This window comes from Spermophilus citellus (assembly GCF_964194105.1).
Source record: "Spermophilus citellus genome assembly, chromosome: X".
NCBI lineage: Eukaryota > Metazoa > Chordata > Mammalia > Rodentia > Sciuridae > Spermophilus > Spermophilus citellus.
In genome coordinates this window covers 80,364,318-80,387,302 of record NC_138190.1, presented here as the reverse complement: position 1 = coordinate 80,387,302, position 22,985 = coordinate 80,364,318, and the positions used below count along the sequence as shown (strand labels likewise).

Sequence of the window (22,985 nt, the reverse complement as noted above, 5' to 3'; positions counted from 1 at the left end):
TTGACATAAGGTTTAGCTTTACAGTGTGGATTTTGTGTCAGTTGTATACATTTCTTGGTTAAAAAAAAAGTTCTAACCTTTCTTTTAAGCTGCCATTTTTTATAACATATAGATGAATAAATATCAAAAATACCCAAAAGAACCAGACATAATGAGAAGTTGACTCATTTTGTTTCTTTTTTCAGCACAAATACAGATGTAACTTTTGGCAAATTCTCACCTGTCTTTCCAGTAATATTGTCCCCAGTGTCCTGATATATCTTCTATGCCCGCCAGCAAATGATCAAAGAACTGAAACAGAATGAAACATGTATCTAAATACAAAGCATATATAAAAAACTTGATCAATCACTACAAAATAAAAGAATCCATCAAAAGCATCTACAAAATTGTTGACTACTTGCTTATTTCATCCTAAAATCTTTCTTATTTATTTTTTTTGTTCTTTTTAGATATACCTGACAGTAGAGTGTATTTTTTTCACTTATCAGTTATTTTCTTTTTAAAAGATTTGTTCTGTTTAGATATACATGACAGTAGAATTTTTTATATGTGGTCCTGGGGATAGTAGAGTGTATTCTGATATATTATAAACTCTTTTCAGAGTAAATATAAAAAGAAGCATCAATGCTTATAGGTGACAATGTTTGCAGTATCTCTAGTATATTCATTATAAATGCAGTATTTGAATTCAAAAGAAGTTCATATCAATTAATACTACATGACAGATTCATTCATATATCAAGGATCTGGGCTTGGTATTATGAAGTAAACAAAAGAAGCAAAAGGCATGATCCCTACCTTTGAAGGACTTAGAACCAAACTGGAGAGGGAGGCACCAATTAGATAGAGATGAAGGTGAAATTTGGAATGCATTTTTGTATAAATGCAACATAAAAAGACAAACTTAGTAAAGAAGTAGAAAAAAAAGTGGAGTTAGAGGAGGTTTATATGAAAATGTGCATTATGAGATTGATCCTGATTAAATGGGGATATGTATGGAAAAAAAGAAATCATACTATGCACTGTGAAAAGCATGAGAAAATAAGGAACTTTAGAGAAGAATCATAAAAATAGAAAGCTGGATAGATATAGGCCAAGGGTTGGGCAAAAGAGAGCAGCTTACAAAATGTTTTGAATATTAAAATTAGAAGTTTAATTTGATATACATCTCAAAATTGCATAATCTGAATTTATGTATGAGGAAACAATCAATAAATCTGAGTGATAGTCTACAAATACATATCTTAAAAGTGGCAGTGTCATCAAAGACAATGAAATGCTGAGAAACAACATTAAAAATATTTTTAAAAATGACAACTAGATACAACTCAGGATCCTGCATCAGGAGAAAAATACTATAAAAAGCATTATTGGAACAGTTGACAAAATTTTTAATGTAGAAATTAGATATCAGTATTGTATCAATTTTGACCTGCCTAAATTGTATAAGTTGATCGTGATTATATACTAGAAAGTCATTTTTCTTAGAAAATATTAATACTTGATGTTTTTAGAGGTGAATTGTCAGGATATCTGCAGCTTAGTTTTAAATGACTCACTAAATGACAATAATAACATACATTTATAAACAAAATTGTAAAGCAAGGTGGCAAGATATCAATGAACACTGCATTGAACTACGTTTGAAATTCTATAGACTTAATATTTTTAATGTTGGAAAAACAAAATAGATTAAGGTTTGATTTAGTCATATAAATTGTTTAAATGAGTTATGTCCTATCTATGTAGTGTATATTATGTCATCATTAAAGTTATTAGCTCATATGGCCAGGAATAAGACAATATCAGTATAAATTATCCCTAAATTAATCTAAAATGCCACTCAGTTACAATAAAAAGACCAGAAGGTTTCTTTTTATAACTTGAGCAAGTATTAAAATTGAAGATAAAAATGTAAAGAGTTTAATTAATCATGCTTGTAGAGTCTTAGACACATGAATATTAACAAAACATATATTTGATAAATAGAATGTCATCATCTGCTGAAAATGTGTCTCAAAAAATTATGCACACTGGCCAGGCTCAGTGATGCAGGCCTATAATCCTAGCAGCTGGGGAGCCTGAGGCAGGAGGATCACAAGTTCAAAGTCAGCTTCACCAACTTTTTAAGGCCCTAAGCAACTCAGTGAGACCCTGTCTCTCAATAAAATATTTTTTTAAAGGGCTGGGGATGTCAATCAGTGGTTAAACCCCTCTGGGTTCAATCCCCAGTACAAAAAATAAATATGGACTCTGCCAAATTGATGTTCAAGCAAGGTAGTCTTAGATTATTTTTTTTAAAGAGAGAGTGAGAGAGGGGAGAGAGAGAGAGAGAGAGAGAGAGAGAGAGAGAGAGAATTTTTAATATTTATTTTTTAGTATTTGGCGGACACAACATCTTTGTTGGTATGTGGTGCTGAGGATCCAACCCAGGCCGCACGCATGCCAGGCGAGCGCGCTACCGCTTGAGCCACATCCCCAGCCCAGTCTTAGATTATTTTGTCAATATTAATAAATTAAAGAGTATCTTGAAATCATTCTTAATATCTTTTATATTTCAGTATTTTTATTTTCATTTTATATTAGTTTATATATGATAATCAATATTTATATTTATATAAGAGAAATGTAAAAATTAAAGTAAAAATGGGAACAAGGAGAGGAAGAAGGGGAAGGAAAGGAGAAGTACTGGGGACTGAATTAGAGCAAATTAAGAGTCCATGCTTGAGGCTGTGGTTGTGGCTCAGAGGTAGAACACTTGCCTAGCATGTGTAAAGCACTGGGTTCAATCCTCAGCACCACATAAAAATAAACAAACAAAGTAAAGGCATTGTGTCCATCTACAACTAAATATATATATTTAAAAGAGTCCATGCTTATATGATTATGTCAAAATGAACCCCAGTATTATGTATATCTATAATTTCTTAAGGGTAAAGTAGGCAAAAGCAACTAATACAAATTTTATGCCATTAAATATCTCTGACCATCTTGTTACTTCTCATGTAGATATGAGGCATTTTATTTTCAACTCTGGGCATTTAAGAAGCCCTGTTTCAAAGAATATACTTTACAAGTTAACTGTTAAAATCTTTAACTTCCTCAGACCTCAATAATATAAGAAATTCCACCAAACACAAAAATGTCCCCCAAAACTTTCCAATTATATATGAATTAAACAATTGAGGTTAAATGCAATTGCTCTACAAAATCAAATACAAAGTAAACTAAGCTACTGGATTAATTGAGCATATATTAAAAATTAGTATGATAAAGTAACCAAGAACACTGATACTAAAAATTTAAGTAAAAATATTTATCTTTCATAATTATTTAACCAGGATGTGTCCCTGGAGATCATGAAAAACACAATTTAAATTTACTGAGTAGGAAGTCAAAGTCACAATGATCTTAAAAATCTCCCAGAGCAAAGGTTGAAGTTCACATTCTCCGTGTTCTTAGTCCATCAAAACTGTTTCTTGACTTTCCAAATTACAGATAAATAAAAAATAATAAATACCAATTTGAAAGTCAAAAAAATTATGTCTCATTTTGTTAGGAGGACAATCCAAGAATAAAAAAGATCTTCATATAAGGGTTAGTTTCATCCAACAAGATCACCTAGATGATATTTTGACAGCTTACCCTAATAAGAATTTGTTCACTCACAGTTGGAGAGGTTTCTCTTCTTCTTGTCACATCTAATAAGTCAACAAGAGGACGAATGGTCATCCCCTATAAAATGACAAACAAAAGGTTACATTCTTTTTGTTCGCTAGCAGTTAGATATATTCAGTGGATCTGGGATTTAAGAAAATACTTAGCGCAAAACTAATCAGTTAAGCATCAGCTCTGCTTATGCTGTAAGCACCATAAGGTCTGACAAAATAGCTACTTCATGACCCTTACCTGATTTCCACTATAAAAATTATTCCTCTTACAAAAGGGGAAAGATAGACTAATTCAGGGGATAAGAACCAGAGGAAAAGGGAATATTAGCTCAAAGGACCTAACTGCAAAAACCAAGATCCCACAAAATCTTATACCAACAATGCTGACTTAAGTTTAGCTGTCACAAGTTCCTGTGTCTGGTGCTGGAGTTGTAGCTCAGTGGTAGAGTGCTTGCCTAGCATGTGTGAGTGTTTTAATCCACTTTTTCACTGTTGTGACTAAAGGACCCAACCAGCACAACTGTGGAAGAAGCAACTTTTATTTGAGGGTTCACAGTTTCAGAGGTCTTAGTCCATAGAAGGCCTACTCCATTCCTCAAGGCTCAAGGTAAGGCAGAATATCATGGAGGAAGAGTGTGGCAGAAGGAAGCAGCTCACATCATGGTGAGCAAGAAGTACAGAGAGAGGTCTCCACTTGTCAGATACAAATATATACACTAAAGCCACACCCCAATTCCCACCTCTTCCAACCACACCATACTACTTCAGTTACCACTCAGTCCCTATCAGGGGATTAAATCAATGATTGGGTTAAGACTCTTACAAGTCAATCATTTCTCCTCTGAACCTTCTTGCATTGTCTTACACATGAGATTTTTGGGGACACCTCATATCCAAACCATAATAGTGAGGCACTGGGTTTCATCCTCAGCACTATATAAACAAACAAGCAAACAAACAAATAAATAAAGGTACTGTGTCGACCTAAAACTAAGAAAATATTTTTTAAAAAAACAAGATTGTGTGATTCCTTGGGAAAACAGGATATAAGGCCCACGAAGAAAAAAGAATCCAATTATGGTGATCAAGAGTCACCCCTAGCTAAATTGTCATGTATAAATAACCGTCAATAAATACAGTAGGTTGGTCTAGGAGGTGGAGACAAAAAAAGAATTTCCTTGATACTATAATACACCTGAGCTCACAAAGAGAGCTGGACTCAATCTCTGCAATGATCTGGACTCTCCAGTCTAAAGTTGTACTTTATTACTTTCTCTTTGCTAATTAAGGCTCTGTTTGGTGATAGAACCGTGTTATGTCTCATTTAAAATTTTCTCAGCAAGGTCACAAGAATGGAGGAGGGCTTTCCACCAGAATATATATTTGGTGTCATGACGGATCTGCTCCTTCTGAGTAAAAGGTTACTATAGCTCACCTCTTACCAGAGCTGAGTTACTCACTCCATTCTGTGCATATTTGATAGTTTGGGAGATTTTCATTTTCCTGATATATTGCTTTTGCCACATACTAGGTCCCTGTGCTCATTGTCAGACTAACCAGTGCTTCATATGCATGTTTATTAAGGAGGCTCAAAGTACCCCCAGTGAACCAAGAGAATGCTTACCAACTGCCCAATATTTTATGGAGGTTCTATTGTCCTTGTAGTGCCCTAGAAGAGTGAGAGATCTGGTACAACACCATAACTATTTGGAGCATGTATGTTGGATTGAAGTGAGCATATGTGGGATACAAATAAAGGCAAAGGAGACCAGAACATAGTACATGAATCAAGTATAGGATTTCTGAGTGCATATTCTAAAGAGTATGAAAGTAAAGAATCAACCAGCAAAAATAAAAGAGGAGTGTAAAACATATGCACAAATGGTTATAAGTATGAGCACATTTTTGGTAGGGAAGGTTAAAAAAAAGAAGATATGTTTGTATAAGAGAGGATTTTGTATAGTGAAATAAGACTTGGTCATAAAGTAAAATGTCTAGGTTGCCCCAAAATGGAGAACATCAAATAAGGAATTAAAAGATTATAGGAAGTCATAGAGTCTAAGTCATAAATTTTGTCAATATTAAAACAGATCTCTCTCTCTCCCCCCCTCTCTCTCTCCCTCCCTCCCTCCTTCCCTCCATCCCTCTCCCGCTCCCTCTCTCTCTCCCTCTCTCTCTCATCACATTGACCTCCCACAGCATTAGCTTACAGAATATAGTTATTTGTAGTTTATTTCAAATGGCAGCAGGAGAGGCCAAAGGAAGTTTAGTGTTTGTTCTTCTTGGGGCTAATTTCTTGCTATGTGACATGGCAATTCCACCACAGATGGTTCCTGGCTCACTAAGGAAAAAAATTAACTCCTTCCCTGCAGGGGCTTTGTATGAATTTCTGTTATCTCATGTTTTTAAGCCCTGGTAGTGGAAATAGACTAAGGCTTCCTACTTTTCAAATTGCTGGCTACTCAGACAACATTTGTTTGGGGATGACAATCCCCAATGCTAGTTATCAATTTATTCCATTTCTATCTCACTTAAGAGTTATTATTTACTGTCATGTGATACATGACTAGCATGCTATGAGGAAAAAAATAGCCCCAACTCCCTCTCTTCACCAGCTAGGTCAGCAGGGCCTCCAGGACGGACTGATAGAATTATGAGATAGACAGAGGATGGGTGCCTCATGGCCTAGTTATATGATTTTAGAACATGGAATGGAGGCAATAGTAAGAGTGACCATTAGTCTGAACCTCACTTGGGAGACATTGATGGGGATGCCCAGGTTGGTCTCCAACCCAAGAGACACTGAGCTTAATTCAGAGATGCCCACTCACCTGAAGATTCTGTGATCACTCTCCTTTTTTTAAAGAGAGAGAGAGAGAGAGAGAGAGAGAGAGAGAGAGAGAATTTTTAATATTTATTTTTTAGTTCTCGGCAGACACAACATCTTTGTTGGTATGTGGTGATGAGGATCGAACCTGGGCCACACACATGCCAGGCGAGCACGCTACCACTTGAGCCACATCCCCAGCCCCACTCTCTCTTTTGACAAATAAAAAATTTCATGTTAGTTCCTCTCATTCTCTACTTAGCTGTATCTTCAACGACTGAAGTAAATTTGACCCTGAGATACTCAAGAAAAAGGGGTTCATTTTTTTTATAACAGTGCTTGACATCAACATCAAGCTTGGGAGTAATTAATAATGGCCCCTTAATGTGAACCTTAACACATACACCTTCTTGCAGTTAGACCTTTTCTGCAAACAGGAAGAGAAAAAGGGAAAGTACAGATCTTTTCCAAACTGAAGGAAGATAAATAGCTATACCAATAATGCTGGCTTGACCCAGATTTTATGGCAGACCTAAACATGTTCCCTCCAAGATTGGGAGATGAGCCGCCTATGACTCCTCCTCCAGAAAAACCAAAACCTACACCTGCCACTGTCATGGTATGTCCCAAAGCTCCCACCCTCTACTATTCTTCCTCACCTAGCCCTCCATACCAAGGAAAGATGGGAATGGAATGGTCAGAAACTGAGTTGATGAAACAAAGAATGCCACAGCCTCTGGTGTGTGGGAATAGCAAAACACCTATAAAAAGTTGGAAAAGATTTAAATCCTTTCAATTAATTAATTAGTAGCTACAGGAACAGTTGCACTATCTAGTCACAGTTATTCTCCAAAATAAAAGATTCCCTAGTCTATTAACTGTAAGTCAGGATCACACTTGTCTATATTTTCAAGAAGAATGCTGTTTTTACAGCATTCAGTCTGGTAAAGGTACATCAAAATATTAAAAAGCTAGTGGATAAAGCAGTTAATCAACAGTCCTGCCTCAGTGTCATCACAAAATCTGACAAAACAGCTATTTCATGACTATTGCCTGATCTCAGTTCTATAAACAATTTCTTTTATCTATTAGAAATACTGATAAAGTCAGAGGCTAAGAACCAGGGAACAGGGAAATGTCTGCTTAAAATGGTCTAACTGTTAACACATCTTGAACAAAACCTTACACCAACAATACTAATCCTATGGTGGCCCATGATAAGCTGTCACAAGATTCTGAGCCCCTTGGAAAATAGGATACAAGGCCCTCTATGGAAAATCAAGCTGATTAGTAACCAAAAGTCACCCCTAGATGATCAGCATATATTAGTAACTGAATAAAATGGAATAAGTGGATCTGGGAGGTAAAGATTGTGGAAAACTTCCTTATCACTCACTACAGCTTAGCTCACAAAGAGACCAGGGGTTAATCTTCTTTGGGGCAACCTGGTCTCTCCCGTCTGATGGTGCACTTTCATATTTTCTCTTTACTAATTAACGTTCCATTTCATGTTACTTAAAACTGTGTGTGTCTTGTATAAATTGTTCAAAAAAAAGACACAAAATCTGAGGACAGGAAAACTTTCCAGTGCAACACTTTGACATAAAATTACTGCTTGAATATATTCTTGATGTATTTGTGTGTGTGTTTATGCATTCATGTGTGTGCATGGATATGCAAGTCTATCTTCTATTTCTGGCCAAAATGAAGGGAATTTAGAATATTAAGAGTAATGATTGGGGGGGGGTGCTGGGGTAGTGGCTTAGCAATAGAGTGCTTGCATAGCACATGCGAGGCGCTGGGTTTGATCCTCAGCACCACATAAAAATGAAAAACAAATAAAACAAAGGTATTGTGTCCACCTACAACGAAAAAAGTAAAAAAAGAGTAATGATTGGGCCTAAAATAATACCTGAGAGAAAATCAGTGCTTCTTTTTTCACAGAGGTCAATGGGAAATATAAGTCACTTAATAAAATGCAAATATAGGTCACTTAATAAAAGGGTTTTATAACCAAAATTGAATTGTTAGATATTGGTGCTGAGAGACACTCTATCATGTTTTTGAATGTGATTATCCCATTGTTGATCACTTATAAAAATAAGCATATTGTGTTCCATTGATCTCTGTGTGTCCATTTTTATATTTATTCCATAATATTTAAGTTATTATAACCTTCTGGTATATTTTGTGATGCCTCCAGCTTTGTTCTTTTTGTTCAAGATTGCTTTAGTTATTTGGCATCTTTGTGATTCAATAGGAATATTAAGATTGTTTTTTTTTTCTATTTCCATGAAAAATGACATTTTTAGCCCTATTCATGATAGCAAGGGTATTCATTAAATTAAATTTCCATCAACAGATGAATGAATAAATAAAGGTATTACATACATACAATGGAATATTATTCAACCATTAAAATATGTAATCCTGTAATTTATGATAACATGAATAGATATGAAGACAGTTATATTAAGTAAAATAGCAAAACACAGAAAGACCAATACCACATGATCTCACTCATTTGGAATCTAAAAAAAAATTATCACATAGAAATTGAAAATAGAATAGTGGTTACCAGAGACGAGGGAAAGTATCAGGGAGGAGGAATGGAGAAAGAAGATCAACAAATTTAATACTACAGATAGAAGGAATAAACTCTGGTTTTCTATGGCAGAGTAGAGTGAATATACTTAGCAATAATGTGTTATTTATCTCAAAACAGCTAAAAGAAATGATTTTGAGTGTATCAACATAATGATTAACTTCTAAAGTGATGGATATGCTAACCACCCTAATTCAATTATTACCCAAAGTATACATCAATCAAAACATCCAATTTTTATGTGTATGAAGGAATATATCAAATGAATTCTACTGTTATATATAATTATAATCCACCATTTAAAACAAATAAATAAAAGTGAGATCAGTAGAGGAGAGGAAGAGGGTCAGGAGAATGGAGGAGAGGAAAGAAGGGAAATACTAGGAAATGAAATGGAGCAAATTCTGTTATTTGCATGGAAGGATATGTAAAATTAACACCACTATTATGTATAATTATAATTTGCTAACAAAACAGAATAAGTCATCACATTATACACTATAAGTAACATACAATTGCAATGTGTTAATAAAAATATTCATAGTAAATTAACATATTTCCACCTCTGCCATTAGTAATGATGAAGTAAAGTCCAAAGTACCAGAAGTCTTATACTTAATATTTTTAAATAATTATACTGATTAGATGATAAGCTTGGAGAAGTTCAGCTCAGTGTTTGCTCTGTCTGCTACTGTAGCCCAAGCATTTTGCATGCTACCCAGAAAATAAATGTTAAACAACAAATATTTTTTGAATACATCAAAAATATTAAGCAACATAAATGACAAACTAAAATAGCAGCAAAAGCACTTTACATTATGCCATGCAATTGTGTGTTCTAGTTAAAACAGAAAAATATACTATGAAGAGAACCAATTGGCCACCACTTATAATGAAGATTCATTATGAATCTTCTAATCTGGCTTTTAGACAACAGAAGTAAATATTTATTTGAATTGCACTTATCCTAATAAGATCTAAGGAAATGGAAAAAAGTTACACTAACAGCTTATATCTAACAAATGTACTTCTACTTCTACCAGACTAGTTTGACAGTCCTTAACTCTTCCCTTTGGCAGAGACTACCATTTAAAAGCAAGGGTAAGGATTGGGCTGATGAATTCTATTTATCCATAATTTATTATTAAGGACATTTCACTCCCTAGTATATCATTTTGAGAGTTCCAATGTGAACATTAACATTGATTCTCAAATCCTTAACTGGATCCATAGTCTACATTCACTTAATATCTGACTTTAGGAACATATTAGTGCCTTAATATAGAAATATATTAGATAAAATACCAATTTTGAAGATTTTGAACACATTCATAACAATTTCATTAAATGAACTAACAGCAAGGGTGAGTGATGTTTGCTTCTTCACCTTCCATGTCAAGGATAAAGCAAAAATAAGAATAACAGAGTAAAGAAAGAAAATGGAATGCTAGATATTGTCCAAAACAACAAGTTTTGTTTTGGTTTCTAAAATCAAAGTGTAGTTAAGAAAGAATTGATATTTTCTCCAGAGACTAATGGAGGAACAAGAATTTTAAGGAACAGATATAAAACCCAGTGTCAAAACCCTGAGATGGAACATGGGGAAATTGTTAGTAATAGAAAACAAAACCTATTGCTTTCAAATGAGCTTCTGTACTACTTAGTCATTTCCAACACATTTTTGAAATGCATCTTCATAAAGTTGCTACTTTCATCTTAGAAACATTGAAAGAAAAATGCAGTAATTTCCATTAATGTTAAGGTTGAATCTTAGATATTTAAGGAGTCCTAGCCCTTTATCAGCTCTTCACCTCCTTTAAATGACAGGAATACCTTACTGTGCCCCTGTTTTTTAAAAAAATGTCACCCAAAGAGCTTCTTTTCTGACTTGGAACTATGAATTTTTTTTTTTTGCAATTTGCTTCTGAATTACCCAAAGTCAGGGGATCATCTTATTCATATGGCTTCCATAAGTAATTTAATGTAATTCTTGCTTTTTACATAATCTTTGAGTTCTGGTATTCCACTAATTCATTCTGACATTTGAAAACTTAAAGTACAATGGAATTAAAAAAAAACATCCTTTTTAATCATGCTTATTACAGACAAAAAGCTCCTCAATGTAAGTAGATCTGAGTAATGACCTGGTCTTTTAAAAGGCTGACTTCACATTTGCATTTTTAAACCCATCTACACTACTCTCCATCTTCACTGACCTAACAATTTACGCCATTCAGTCTACCAGGAATAGATCAAAATTGGTGCTTATGAGCTGATGAATATTAAAATGGTAAACCAACAAGATTTTGAGATCTCCTTATACACCCAACTTAATGCATTTGATATTTTCCATTTGAAACTGTAAACTGCAGCTGAGAAGCTATATCATATAAGTATATTTATACATATAATGTATATATACAAATATACATTCAATACATGAGAATATCTGTAGTAACTAGCAAATCTGACTAAATGGAGTATTTAGAGATCAATTATATATATATATATATATATATATATATATATATATATAGATAGATAGATAGATATGCATTGATATCTTATTTACCCCTGCATATAAACTATATTAACTATTTAAACATTTACTTTTTTCACAGATGTTCATGCACATTTCATTTTGTTTAGGCAATGTATTAGATGCTGAGTATGTAGTATTGAGAAATCATAAATATGGTTTACATTCATGGAATTTACAGTTTAGTAGAGAAGACAGACATCACAAAGAGGAGAAAAAATCAAGTAAATATAAGAAGATGGATGGATGGATGGATGGATGGATGGATGGATGGATGGATAGATAGATAGACAGACAGAAACTAGGAAGAAAAAAACCTGGGGTAAATGATACAGAGAAAAGGGAGTTGGGAATCCACTTAGATATAATGGTCTGAGAAGGTTTCTCTGAGGAGGCAAATTATTGCCTAAGGCTTAAAGAATAAGAGGAAACCATACATTCATGGAATTAGGAGAGAGTATTCTAGGTGGAGAAATCACATCTCTGATAGACTCAAGACAGGGAAAAAGTTCCTCATGTTTGAAGAAATTAAAGGCTATAAATTACAGTGGATAAGGTGGAGAGTTGCTCAAAAACATGAGGTTTCAGAGGTAGAAATGAGTCATCCTGGTTCCAACTTAGCCACTAAGAGATTTAGATTTTTATTAAAAATTCCAAAAGAAAGAATAAAAATACTTTTGGAAGGTAAATAATGAAAATTGTGTTTTGATCCATGGATTGAACTATGAAAGAAATAACATTTTAAGGCAGTTCAGGAAGGAGATGATAAGTAACTTTAGAATGGTGACAATGGGAATGAAAAACAGCATGTGAAATGGATTAAACAAGGAGACACATCACCTGGCGCTGGGGGCACATGCCTGTAATCCCACTGTTTCAGGAGGCTGAGGCAGGAGAATCGCAAGTTCAAAGCCAGCCTAAGCAACAGCAAGGCACTAAGCAACTCAGTGAGACCCTGTTTCTGAATAAAATACAAAATAGGACTAGGGATGTGGATCAGTGGTTGAGTGCCTCTGAGTCAAATCCCTGATACCAAAAAAAAAAAAAAAAAAGAAAGAAAAACAAAGAGACATATAGGGACATTTATGGATGCACCATTTGTAAAAGGAAAAAAAAGAAGGAAAGAAATCACAAATACCAATTGAAATGAGAATAAATAAAGTGTTATATAATCACAAAATGCAAAATTATAGAGAAGAGAAAATAAATGAACTACAACAATTCAGAACAATATAAATAAATATCAGTAATATAATGTTAAACCAAAAAATCCAAAAGACAACGTGTAACACACACACATGCACACACACACACACACACACGCTTCTATAAAGTTGAAAAACTACACATTATATTATTTATGTATATTTGTCTATGTGTAATACGATGTTTCAAAATTGGTACTTAAAAGACAAGAAAATGTTAAATGATACATTCAGGATATTCTTCATGTGTGATATGAAGAGGCAAGAGATAGAATAGGGGAAAATCACTTAAGATATTATTATATTCCATTTTTAATGTTGAATGGTAGTTTCACAGCTATTCAAAGTATAATAAGAGTGATGGCAGTGAGATGGCAAATAGGAAGGGCATATCCTCATTCCCCAACAGAAACATTAATTTAACAATGATATACAAACTGAAATATTCTTATGAGAAGTTCAGAATCCAGTTAAGAATTTACAATATTCTAAACGAGCACAAAACTGAGAATAATCACATGGAAATTGGTAAGAAGAACAATCTGTGTCAACTCCTCCCAAAACTGGCAAAGCTCCACACCAACATCGGACTTGATCACATAGAACAATGGATTAGTAAACTAAAAGACAGGTCATTTGAATTTACATAGACTAACAAAAAAGAAAAAGAGTAAAGGAAAGTAATGGAATTCATGAGGCATGATCAAGTGGACATTATGAAATTACCAGAATGATATGAGAGACAGAAACAGAAAAAAATATGAATGGTGGGTATCTTATTTAAAGAAATAATGGCAGACAACATCTCAAATTTAGGGAGGGAAATGGACATCCAGATGCATTAAACAAAAACAATCCCAAGAGGGATGAACCCACAGAGATCTACACTCAGAAATTACAGTCAAATTTTAAAAGTCAAAGTGAGAGAAATTTGAAAACAGGAAGTTACTCATTGTATATAAGGGAGCCCCCATAAGATTATCAGTGGATTCATCAGCAGAGTTTTTACATGCCAGGAGGAGGTAGATGATTGACACAAAGGGTTAAAAGAAAAAAAATAAGCTTCCCACCAATAATACTTTTACCTGGAAAAACTGTCTTTCAAAAATTAAGGAAACACTGGCCAGAGCAATTAGACAGACAAAAGAAATTAAAGGGATACACATAGGAAAAAAATTAAAGGAATACACATAGGAAAAGAAAAACTCAAATTGACACTATTTGCTGAAGATATGATTCTATACCTAGAAGACCCTAAAAGTTCCACCAGAAAACTTCAAGAACTAGTAAATGAATTTAGCAAAGTAGCAGAATATAAAATCAATACCCATAAATCAAAGGCATTTCTGTATATAAGTGACAAATCCTCAGAAAGAGAAAGGAGAAAAACTACCCAGTTTACAATAGCCTCAAAAAAATATTTCAGAATTAACAAAAGAGGTGAAAGATTTATAAAATAAAAATTACAGAACATAAAGAAAAAAGTCAAAAAAGACCTTAGAAGATGGAAAGATCTACCTTGCTGTTAGATAGGCCGAATTAATATTATCAAAATGACTATATGACCAAAAGCACTATACAGATTTAATGTAATTCCAATCAAAATCCCAATGACATTCCTCATAGAAATAGAAAAAGCAGTTATAAAATTCATCTGGAAAAATAAGAGACCCAGAATAGCTAAAACAATTCTTAGCAAGAAGAGTGAACCTGGTGGCATCACTATATCAGATCTTAAACTATACTATAGAGCAATAGTAACAAAAACAGCATGGTATTGGCACCAAAACAGATGGGTAGGCCAATGGTATAGAATAGAGGACACAAAGACTAACCCACAAAATTACAATTATCTCATATTAGACAAAGGTTAAAAAAACATGCATTGGAGCAAAGATAGCCTCTTCAACAAATGGTGCTGGGAAAACTGGAAATCCATTTGCAACAAAATGAAATTAAATACCTATCTCTTACCATGCAAAAAACTCAACTAAAAATGGATCAAAGACTTAGGAATAAAACCAGAGACGCTGCATCTAATAAGAAAAAGTAGGCCCTAATCTCCATCATGTGGGATTAGGCCCCAAATAAGACTCCTATACCAAAAGAATTAAAATCAAGAATCAATAAATGGGATGGACTCAACCTAAAAAGTTTCTTCTCAGCAAAAGAATCTGTGAGATGAATAGAGAGCCTACATCTTGGGAGAAAATCTTTATCCCTCACACATCAGATAGAGCACTAATCTCTAGGGTATATAAAGAGCTCAAAAAGCTAAACACCAAAAAAAAAAAAAAACAAATAATCTAATCAATAAATGAACAGACATTTCTCAGAAGATGTAATATACAGTCAACAAATATATGAAAAATGTTCATCATCTCTAGAAATTAGAGAAATGCAAATCAAAATACTCTAAGATTTCATCTCACTTTAGTCAGAATGGCAGCTATTACGAAGATAAACAACAGTAAGTGTTGGCGAGGATGTGGGGAAAAAGGTATACTCAGACACTGCTGGTGGAACTGCAAATTGGTGCAGTCAATATGGAAAGCAGCATGGAGATTTCTTGGAAAATTGGGAATGGAACCACCATTTGACCCAGTTATCCCTCTCCTCAGTCTATACCCAAAGGACTAAAAACAGCATACTACAGGGACACAGCCACATCAATGTTTATAGCAGCACAATTCACAGTAGCTAAACGGTGAAACCAACCTAGATGCCCTCCAATGGATAAATGGATAAAAATAAGTGTGGCATATTTACACAATGGAATATTATTCAGCAATAAAAGGAATAAAATTATGGCACTTGCAGGTAAGTGGATGGAATTAGAGAAGATAATGCTAATTGAAGTTAGCCAATCCCCAAAAAACAAATGCTGAATGTTTTCTCTGATATAAGGAGGCTGATTCATAGTGGGGTAGGGAGAGGAAGCATGGGAGGAACAAATGAACTTTAGATAGGGCTGAGGGGTGGGAGGGTAAGGGAGGGGCCATGGAGTTAGAAATGATGGTGGAAGGTGATTGACATTATTATCCAAAGTATATATATGGAGACACGAATTGGTGTCAACATTCTTTGTATACAGCCAGAGATATGAAAAATTATGCTCTATATGTGTAATAAGAATTATAATGCATTCCACTGTCACATATAAATAAAATAGATAGATAGATAGATAGATAGATAGATAGATAGATAGATAGATAGGGCTGGAATTGTGGCTCAGCGATAGAGCACTTGCTTAGTGTGTGCAAGGCCCTGGGTTTGATTCTCAGCACCACATAAAAATAGATAATTAAAAAGAAAGGCATTGTTTTTAACTACAACTAAAAATTTTTTAAAAATAAGGAGATAAAGACTTTTTCAGAAAAAAATAATGCTGAGGAAGTTCATCATATCAGAACAAACTTAAAAAATTTTTGAAAAGACAGTTTTCAAGTTAAAATTAAAAGAAGTTTAACATCAATATGAAAGCAAATCAAGCATGAAATCTATCACCCTTTCATATTAAATACAACTTTGATAAATTAGACAAAGAAAGAATATGCCTCACTACAATAAAGGCCATATATGACAAGTTCATACTTAGTATCATAGTCATTGATGAAAAACTGAAAACTTTTTCTCCAAAATTAGGAAATAGGCAAGGATGCCTCTTGTGTTAAATCTATTTAATATAGTACCGGAAATCATTGAGTAATTAAGCTATAGAAAGCAATAGAAGTATCAAAATCAGTAAAATCAAAAAAGCAGCCCAACTGAAAAAAGGACAAAACTTGAACAGACATTTCTCCAAAGACATAAAAATGGCCAACTGATATATGAAAATATACTCAACATAACTAATTATCAGGGATATACATATATATATATATATCTCACTTCATACTGTTATGATGTTTATTATCAAAATAGTAAAACACAATGTGAAATTGGAAATTCACATGGAGAAATTGGAACCCTTGTAGATACACTATTGGTGGTATTGAAATGGTGCAAATTCTATGGAAATTATCATTGTAAATGACTCATAAAATTAAACACTAACACTACCATATAACCCAGAATTCTCCCTTCTGGTTATGGATGCAAAAAGAAATGAAATCAGGATCTCAATGTGATATCTACATTTCCACCTTCATAGCAACATCATTCACAATAACTAACATAGAAAAAACACAAATATCCATCAATGGATGAATAGATAAAGAAATTGTGGTACTGTGTATACATATATAGTAATTTTTTCTGGCCTTAAAATAGAAAGAAATCCTTCCATATTTGATGATACAGAAAAACTGGGAGGGCAATACTCTTAGTGAAATTAGCATAGTCACAGAACAATCAAGACTACTCTACAATATTCAAACTCATGGAAGGAGAGAGCAGAATGGTAGCTATCAGAGACTGGATTGATAAATACATTTCAAAATAAATGAATTCTAGAGATCTGATGTGCAAAATTTTGCCTACAATTAACAATACTGTATTAAGTACTTAAACATGTGTTAAGAGGATAGACAATTTTAAGTGTTCTTACCACAATTTGAATTGTGGTAAGAATTTATGAGATAATTCTAGCCTCTCATAAATCAAAATTATTAACATAATCTTGTATGCTTGGACATTTTTAAAAATAAAAAACATTGAAAATATATTTAAATATTAGAAACCACAGGACATGATAGGAGAAATTAGAAATGAATGAATCAAAGATGCAACTACATTTCTGACTAGTTACTCAGTGGACGTAAGTGGCATTTGCTGAGAGACAGAGAGAGAATATATATGGATGGAGACATCAAATTCAAGTTGTTTAATAGTAGTATAAGATACATATCTGGACCTCAGCATAGATGTATAGTCCAGAAACAGACATTTGGAAGTTATCAGAATTTATTTTGTGTTTGAAGTTATTAGAATGAATATGTCACCTAACAAAAAAAGTGTGTAGTGATAATAGAATAATCAGTACCTAATTCTGGAGAATTCTAACATTTAGAGCTCCAGTAGAGGAGAATCAACTTGCAAAGAAGACTCAAAATTGCCCAGAATGAAATAATCTCTGCTGTCAAGTTACATAATATTAAGAAAAAAGAAAGTAACCTAACTTAAAAATACAGAGGTCTGTGGAAGCTTCAGCAGGAATGAATTTGTGAAAGAATAAGAATATAATCCAGACCTCAATTAAGAAAATTTTCTAGAGTTCACTCAGTCACAAGAATAATAAAAATAATAACTTATAAATGTAAAATTCTTTAAAATTTATATTACCATTGTCATTATTTAATCTTTATAATAATGCAACCCTGAAATACAGACCTTGTATAATGATTAGAACTCAGCTCTTCTGAGTTAGGGACAAACCTTGGCATGTGCCAAGCCCTGGGTTCAATCACCAGTATTGGGAGGAAAAATAAGCTTCTCTAATTTCAACTCTTGTTCTGTTTCTTACCAGAAGAAGAATCAAGGATAAAATAAATAAATGTTTACAGAGTATTTTCCACTACATCAGAGACAAAAATTCAAAAGAAACATTCTGATGGTGGACTTGGCACTAACTATTAAAGCACATCATGACAATTCATCAAGCACCAATACGTAGAATAAAACACAGAACAATTTTTTCTGTTGATGGGCTTTGATTCGTAAACAAAATGAAATTTTCTGCAAATATTTTAACCACTAGATGGTAGTGTAAAGACATGAAAGATTCTCTATTGCACAATGTCTCTTTGATTGCAATCATTATCTACTCAAAACATTTGAACCTCACCAAAATTGCCTGCTCAAGTCTTAAAATGAATAAAAGAATTATTTTCCATAATAGGGAAACTGTAAATGTAAACTGATAAGGTAACTGAGAGTGGAATGCATTTGAAATATAAAATTAGAGGAGAATATGAGTGTTATGGACAAATTATAATCAGAGAATTTTGAAAGGTTGGGGAAATGGATATTAAATCAATAACCTGGCTTTGCATTTTGAAGTGATATTTTACTACCTGACACATTCATTTAATTGAAGGCCAAGTGTTTCCTTAAAAAATAAGTTTGAGGGTACTAGTTTAATACAAATCATTAATTTTAAAATGAGAAAAAAATGTTAAGTTTTAAAGTATTTACTTAAAAATTGTTCTGTAATCCCAGAAGCTCGGGAAGTTGAGACATGAGGATCACAAATTAAAAGCTAGCCTCAGCAATGGTGAGACACTAAGCAACTCAGTGAGACCCTGTCTTCAATTAAAATACTAATAGGGCTGGGGATGTGGCTCAGTGATTGAGTGGCCCTGAGTTCAATCCCAAGTTCCCTACCAAAACTTTAATAACTAGGAATTTGTGTCATTCATTTTAGAGGAATGATTATTTTTGAAGGGAAGTTGGGTGGACAGAGCAAGATAGCAACTAAGATACTCTGGCAATTGTCTCCAAAGAGACACATCAAGTTGTATTGCAATTTTTATACTAAACTGTCTTCTTAAGAGCTAAATAAATCAGCTGAAAAATCATAGTGCCTGTTTTTTAGTATAATAAAACAGAGAAAATACATGTATTGAAAAAAAGAAATAAGGCAGGAGTTCCCATATTGCCCCTCACCAAAGTTTAAGTAGCACAGTGTAGAGAGGAGAGCTCCCATCTGAGGGAGGGAGAGGGAATTGAGCCAAGGCCTTAGTCTTTAAATCCAGTACCAAACCCTCCAGAGTGAGACCCAGCATTGGGTAGAAATTAAAGGTTTTGTACACAGGACATTGTTGATGGATGTCTAGACTGGCCCCGGGATCAGGTGGAGACCTGCTCACTGATGGGACAGACTTGAGTTTTGTCCTACATCATTCATTGCAAGATTTTTAATGGATCTGAAGCATGCACACACACCTTCCCCAATGCTGAAGAGCCCTACTGCAGTAAGACTAAAGTACAATTCATCTTAGGATAAGCCTTGGTGGCAAAGCGACTGACTACCACCTGTCCCCAATTTTGGCAGCACAGCTATTACAGGATTAGTGCTTGCAGATTGAGCTAGAACTATGCCTGCACTAGGCAGAGATCTGTGTCCTAGTGGAATGGACCTAGGTTTTGGCCTATATCACCAGTAGCTGTGTTGCAATGTTTGCTGCACTTATGAGACAGTGCAGGTCATTGTGGTTGTAAGATTCAAGTTGTATCCAGGCCAGCATCAGCTCATATGGCAAAAGGAATGAATTCACTTATACTACTCCAATATTGAGCATCATTTCATGATGTTAAGACCCCATTTTCTGGGGGTAGTACAGTGTAGAAAACACAAGATTTTGCCCTGAAACTTAATGTTGGGCTGATGAAACATAACAATGGTCAGAACCCAACAAATCTGATACCAAGGCCTGCCTGTGGATGGAGCCACTAGAATAGCACCTGTGCCAAGTGAAGACATATGTTCCCAATCCATCAGACTTCTATTCTAGTTATCATCACCTGCAGCTGATTGAAGCACTCTTGTGGCTATGAGTTCATTTCAGCATTAGGAAACCCATAGTACTATAGGCCTTGACACTTCTCCAGTGCTACACTGGCCTTAGTGGTCTTTGGGATCAAGTTGTGACAAAGTTAGCAGCATGGGGCTGGTCCATCAATGGTGATTCTGTCCAGAATTCCACAGTGCCTGACTAGATAGTTGACTGTGAACTACGTCTTTAGTCCTACTCCAGTGCCAGCAAGAGACAAATGGGGATGAACTACACTTCCTAGAATCTCCCCAGGCTCACCTTACAAACATATCAACTATGGATTAAGAATAAACCTTTACTTCAGTGGAAAAGATAAAGGGGAATGAAAGTAAGGGAGGGGAGATGGGAACAGGAGAGACAGTAGAATGAATCAGACATAACTTTCCTAGGTTCATATAGAATACATGACCAGTGTAACTCCACATCATGTACAACCACAAGAACGAGACTCTACTTAAAATAAGTTATACTTCATGAATGTATAATATGTCAAAGTACATTCTACTGTCATGTGTATCTGAATAGAACAAATAAAAAAGTAAAACAAGAATAAATCTAGGCTTGGATTACCCTCTAGTAATGAGATGATGAAAACAAACCAAGAGATAATTCCAGTAAAACCTGGACCTGGGAATCTGCACTACTGAAACAGTGGAAGTAAATACAGACTCAGGGAAACTAAGCAGCCAACTTAAAATTTCCAGAGAGGCAGGCACAACCAAAGCCAGATTAGGAAGACTGGAACAAATATCTAATCCTTCAAAACCTGAATATCATTGTACACCAAAAAGCCTCAAGAACTTTCAGGAAACCATGACCTCATCTAATCATTAAAATGGCTGACAGAAATTGAGCAGATAGAAATATATGGGAGATCTCACAGAGAGTTTAAGACAACTAGTTTAAGGGAACTCAATGAACTTGAGGAAAACATGTAAAAATACTTTAATGTTTTAAAAGAAAAATATAACAGAGAAATCAAATCTATTAGAAAAGTCAAATAGAAATACTGGAGCTGAAAAAAATGTACTCAGATAAATGAAAAACATGATAGAAAGCATTAATAGCAAGATAGATCAAACAGAAGAAAGAATCAGTGAACTTGAAGATGCGATATTCAAACATTCACTGTCAAAGAGGAAAAAAGAATGGAACATATTGGGAGAGTATTAAAAGAAAATATCTGGGTTACAGTGTTTATAGAGTAATTTGAGAATGCAAAAGTGTAAAAATCTTATTAAAAATGATAACAGAGAATTTCCCAAGACTAGATGATATAAATATCCAGAGTCAAGAAGGCTAAAGGTCAATAATCAGATTTAACACTAAGGAGTCTACCCCAAGATAGCTTATAATCTAGCTCTAAAAAGAATATTTTCAAGGCTACAAAAGTAAAGACACAAACTATCAAAGTCCCTCAGTCCACCTGAGAGAAAACATGTGAAAAGAAGCCTTGTGGGCCAAAAGAGTGGCATGAGATTTTAATAATGCTTAAGGAAAAATAAACCTGCCAAATAAGAACACTGTACCCAGCAAAACCATGCTCTAAAAATTAAGAATAGATAAAGACCTTCCTAGCTAAACACAAGCTGAGAGTATCTTTAATATAGCTGTCCTACAAGAAATGCTAAAGGAAATTCTTCAAATGAAATAAAACATAATAATAAAAGAAGAAGAAACAATAATGAGTAAGGAGAAAAAGGTAGAAAACTCAGTGTTAATAATAATCATATAGGAAATTTCAGAATGTTCTAATATTGTGAATATGGTGAATAAGTCAGTATCTTTACTAAAAAATCTAAAATAGCAATTAAAATTAATATTACCAACCTTAATATGTGTGCAGGACTGCTATCACTGCTACTCTATAAGATGAGGCAGGAGGATACCAAGTTTAAGACCAGCCCTGGGAAATTTATGAGACTCTGTATCAAAGTAAAATAAAAAAGGCTGTGAATGTAGCTCAGTGGTAAAGCATCCCTGGGTTCAGTCACCAGTAATTTTAAGAGATAGACGGATATAGAATGTAAAATGGAATATTAAATATTCAAAGTATGGAAAGAAATGGAGTGTAAGGGTACAGTTTCTTTCTTCCATATGTTTATTGATGCATTATAGTTGTAAATATTTTCTTCCCTCCTCAAATGAGATTTTATGGTACATATTTGCACATGTACACAATACAAAATGTAACAATATAATTTGGCCAGTATCACTCCCAGCACTTCCCCACTCCTTCCCCATCTCCCAACTCTTGGTAAATTTCTTCTACTGATCTGCCTTTGATTTACATGAGATCCATCTCCATCTTTTTTTTTTTTTCTATTTTTCTCTCCAGCTTCCACTGAGAATAAACATCCCTGGAATTCTACCCAGCCACAAAAAGAATTAAAACATGTAATTTTCTGGCATGGAACTAGAGAAACATAATACTAAGTGAAGTAAGCCAAACTCAGAAAGACAAGGGTTGAATGTTTCTCACATGCAAAAGATAGAGAAAAATGTGGAATTAAAAAGAGGGGGGATCTCATAAAAATAAAAGGGAGAGGAATTGACTAGGGGAAAGGGATAAAGGGATAGGGAGGAGAGGAGGGAGGAAAAAGGGAAGTGCTGGAGAATTAAATGGAATACATTACATT

General features: G+C 34.1%; 1 protein-coding gene across 1 annotated transcript in view; it reads right to left on the bottom strand.

Annotated features, from left to right (window-relative positions):
• Nucleotides 1-22,985, bottom strand: part of LOC308639467 (sodium/hydrogen exchanger 2-like) — a gene marked incomplete at both ends in the record, with an annotated part of 56,289 nt that overhangs the window by 4,322 nt on the left and 28,982 nt on the right. Inside the window, 2 exons of the mRNA XM_081277707.1 lie at nt 221-291; nt 3,649-3,738. Coding sequence (XP_081133833.1) covers nt 221-291; nt 3,649-3,738 — 161 coding nt within the window. The remainder of the gene's footprint in view (nt 1-220; nt 292-3,648; nt 3,739-22,985) is intronic.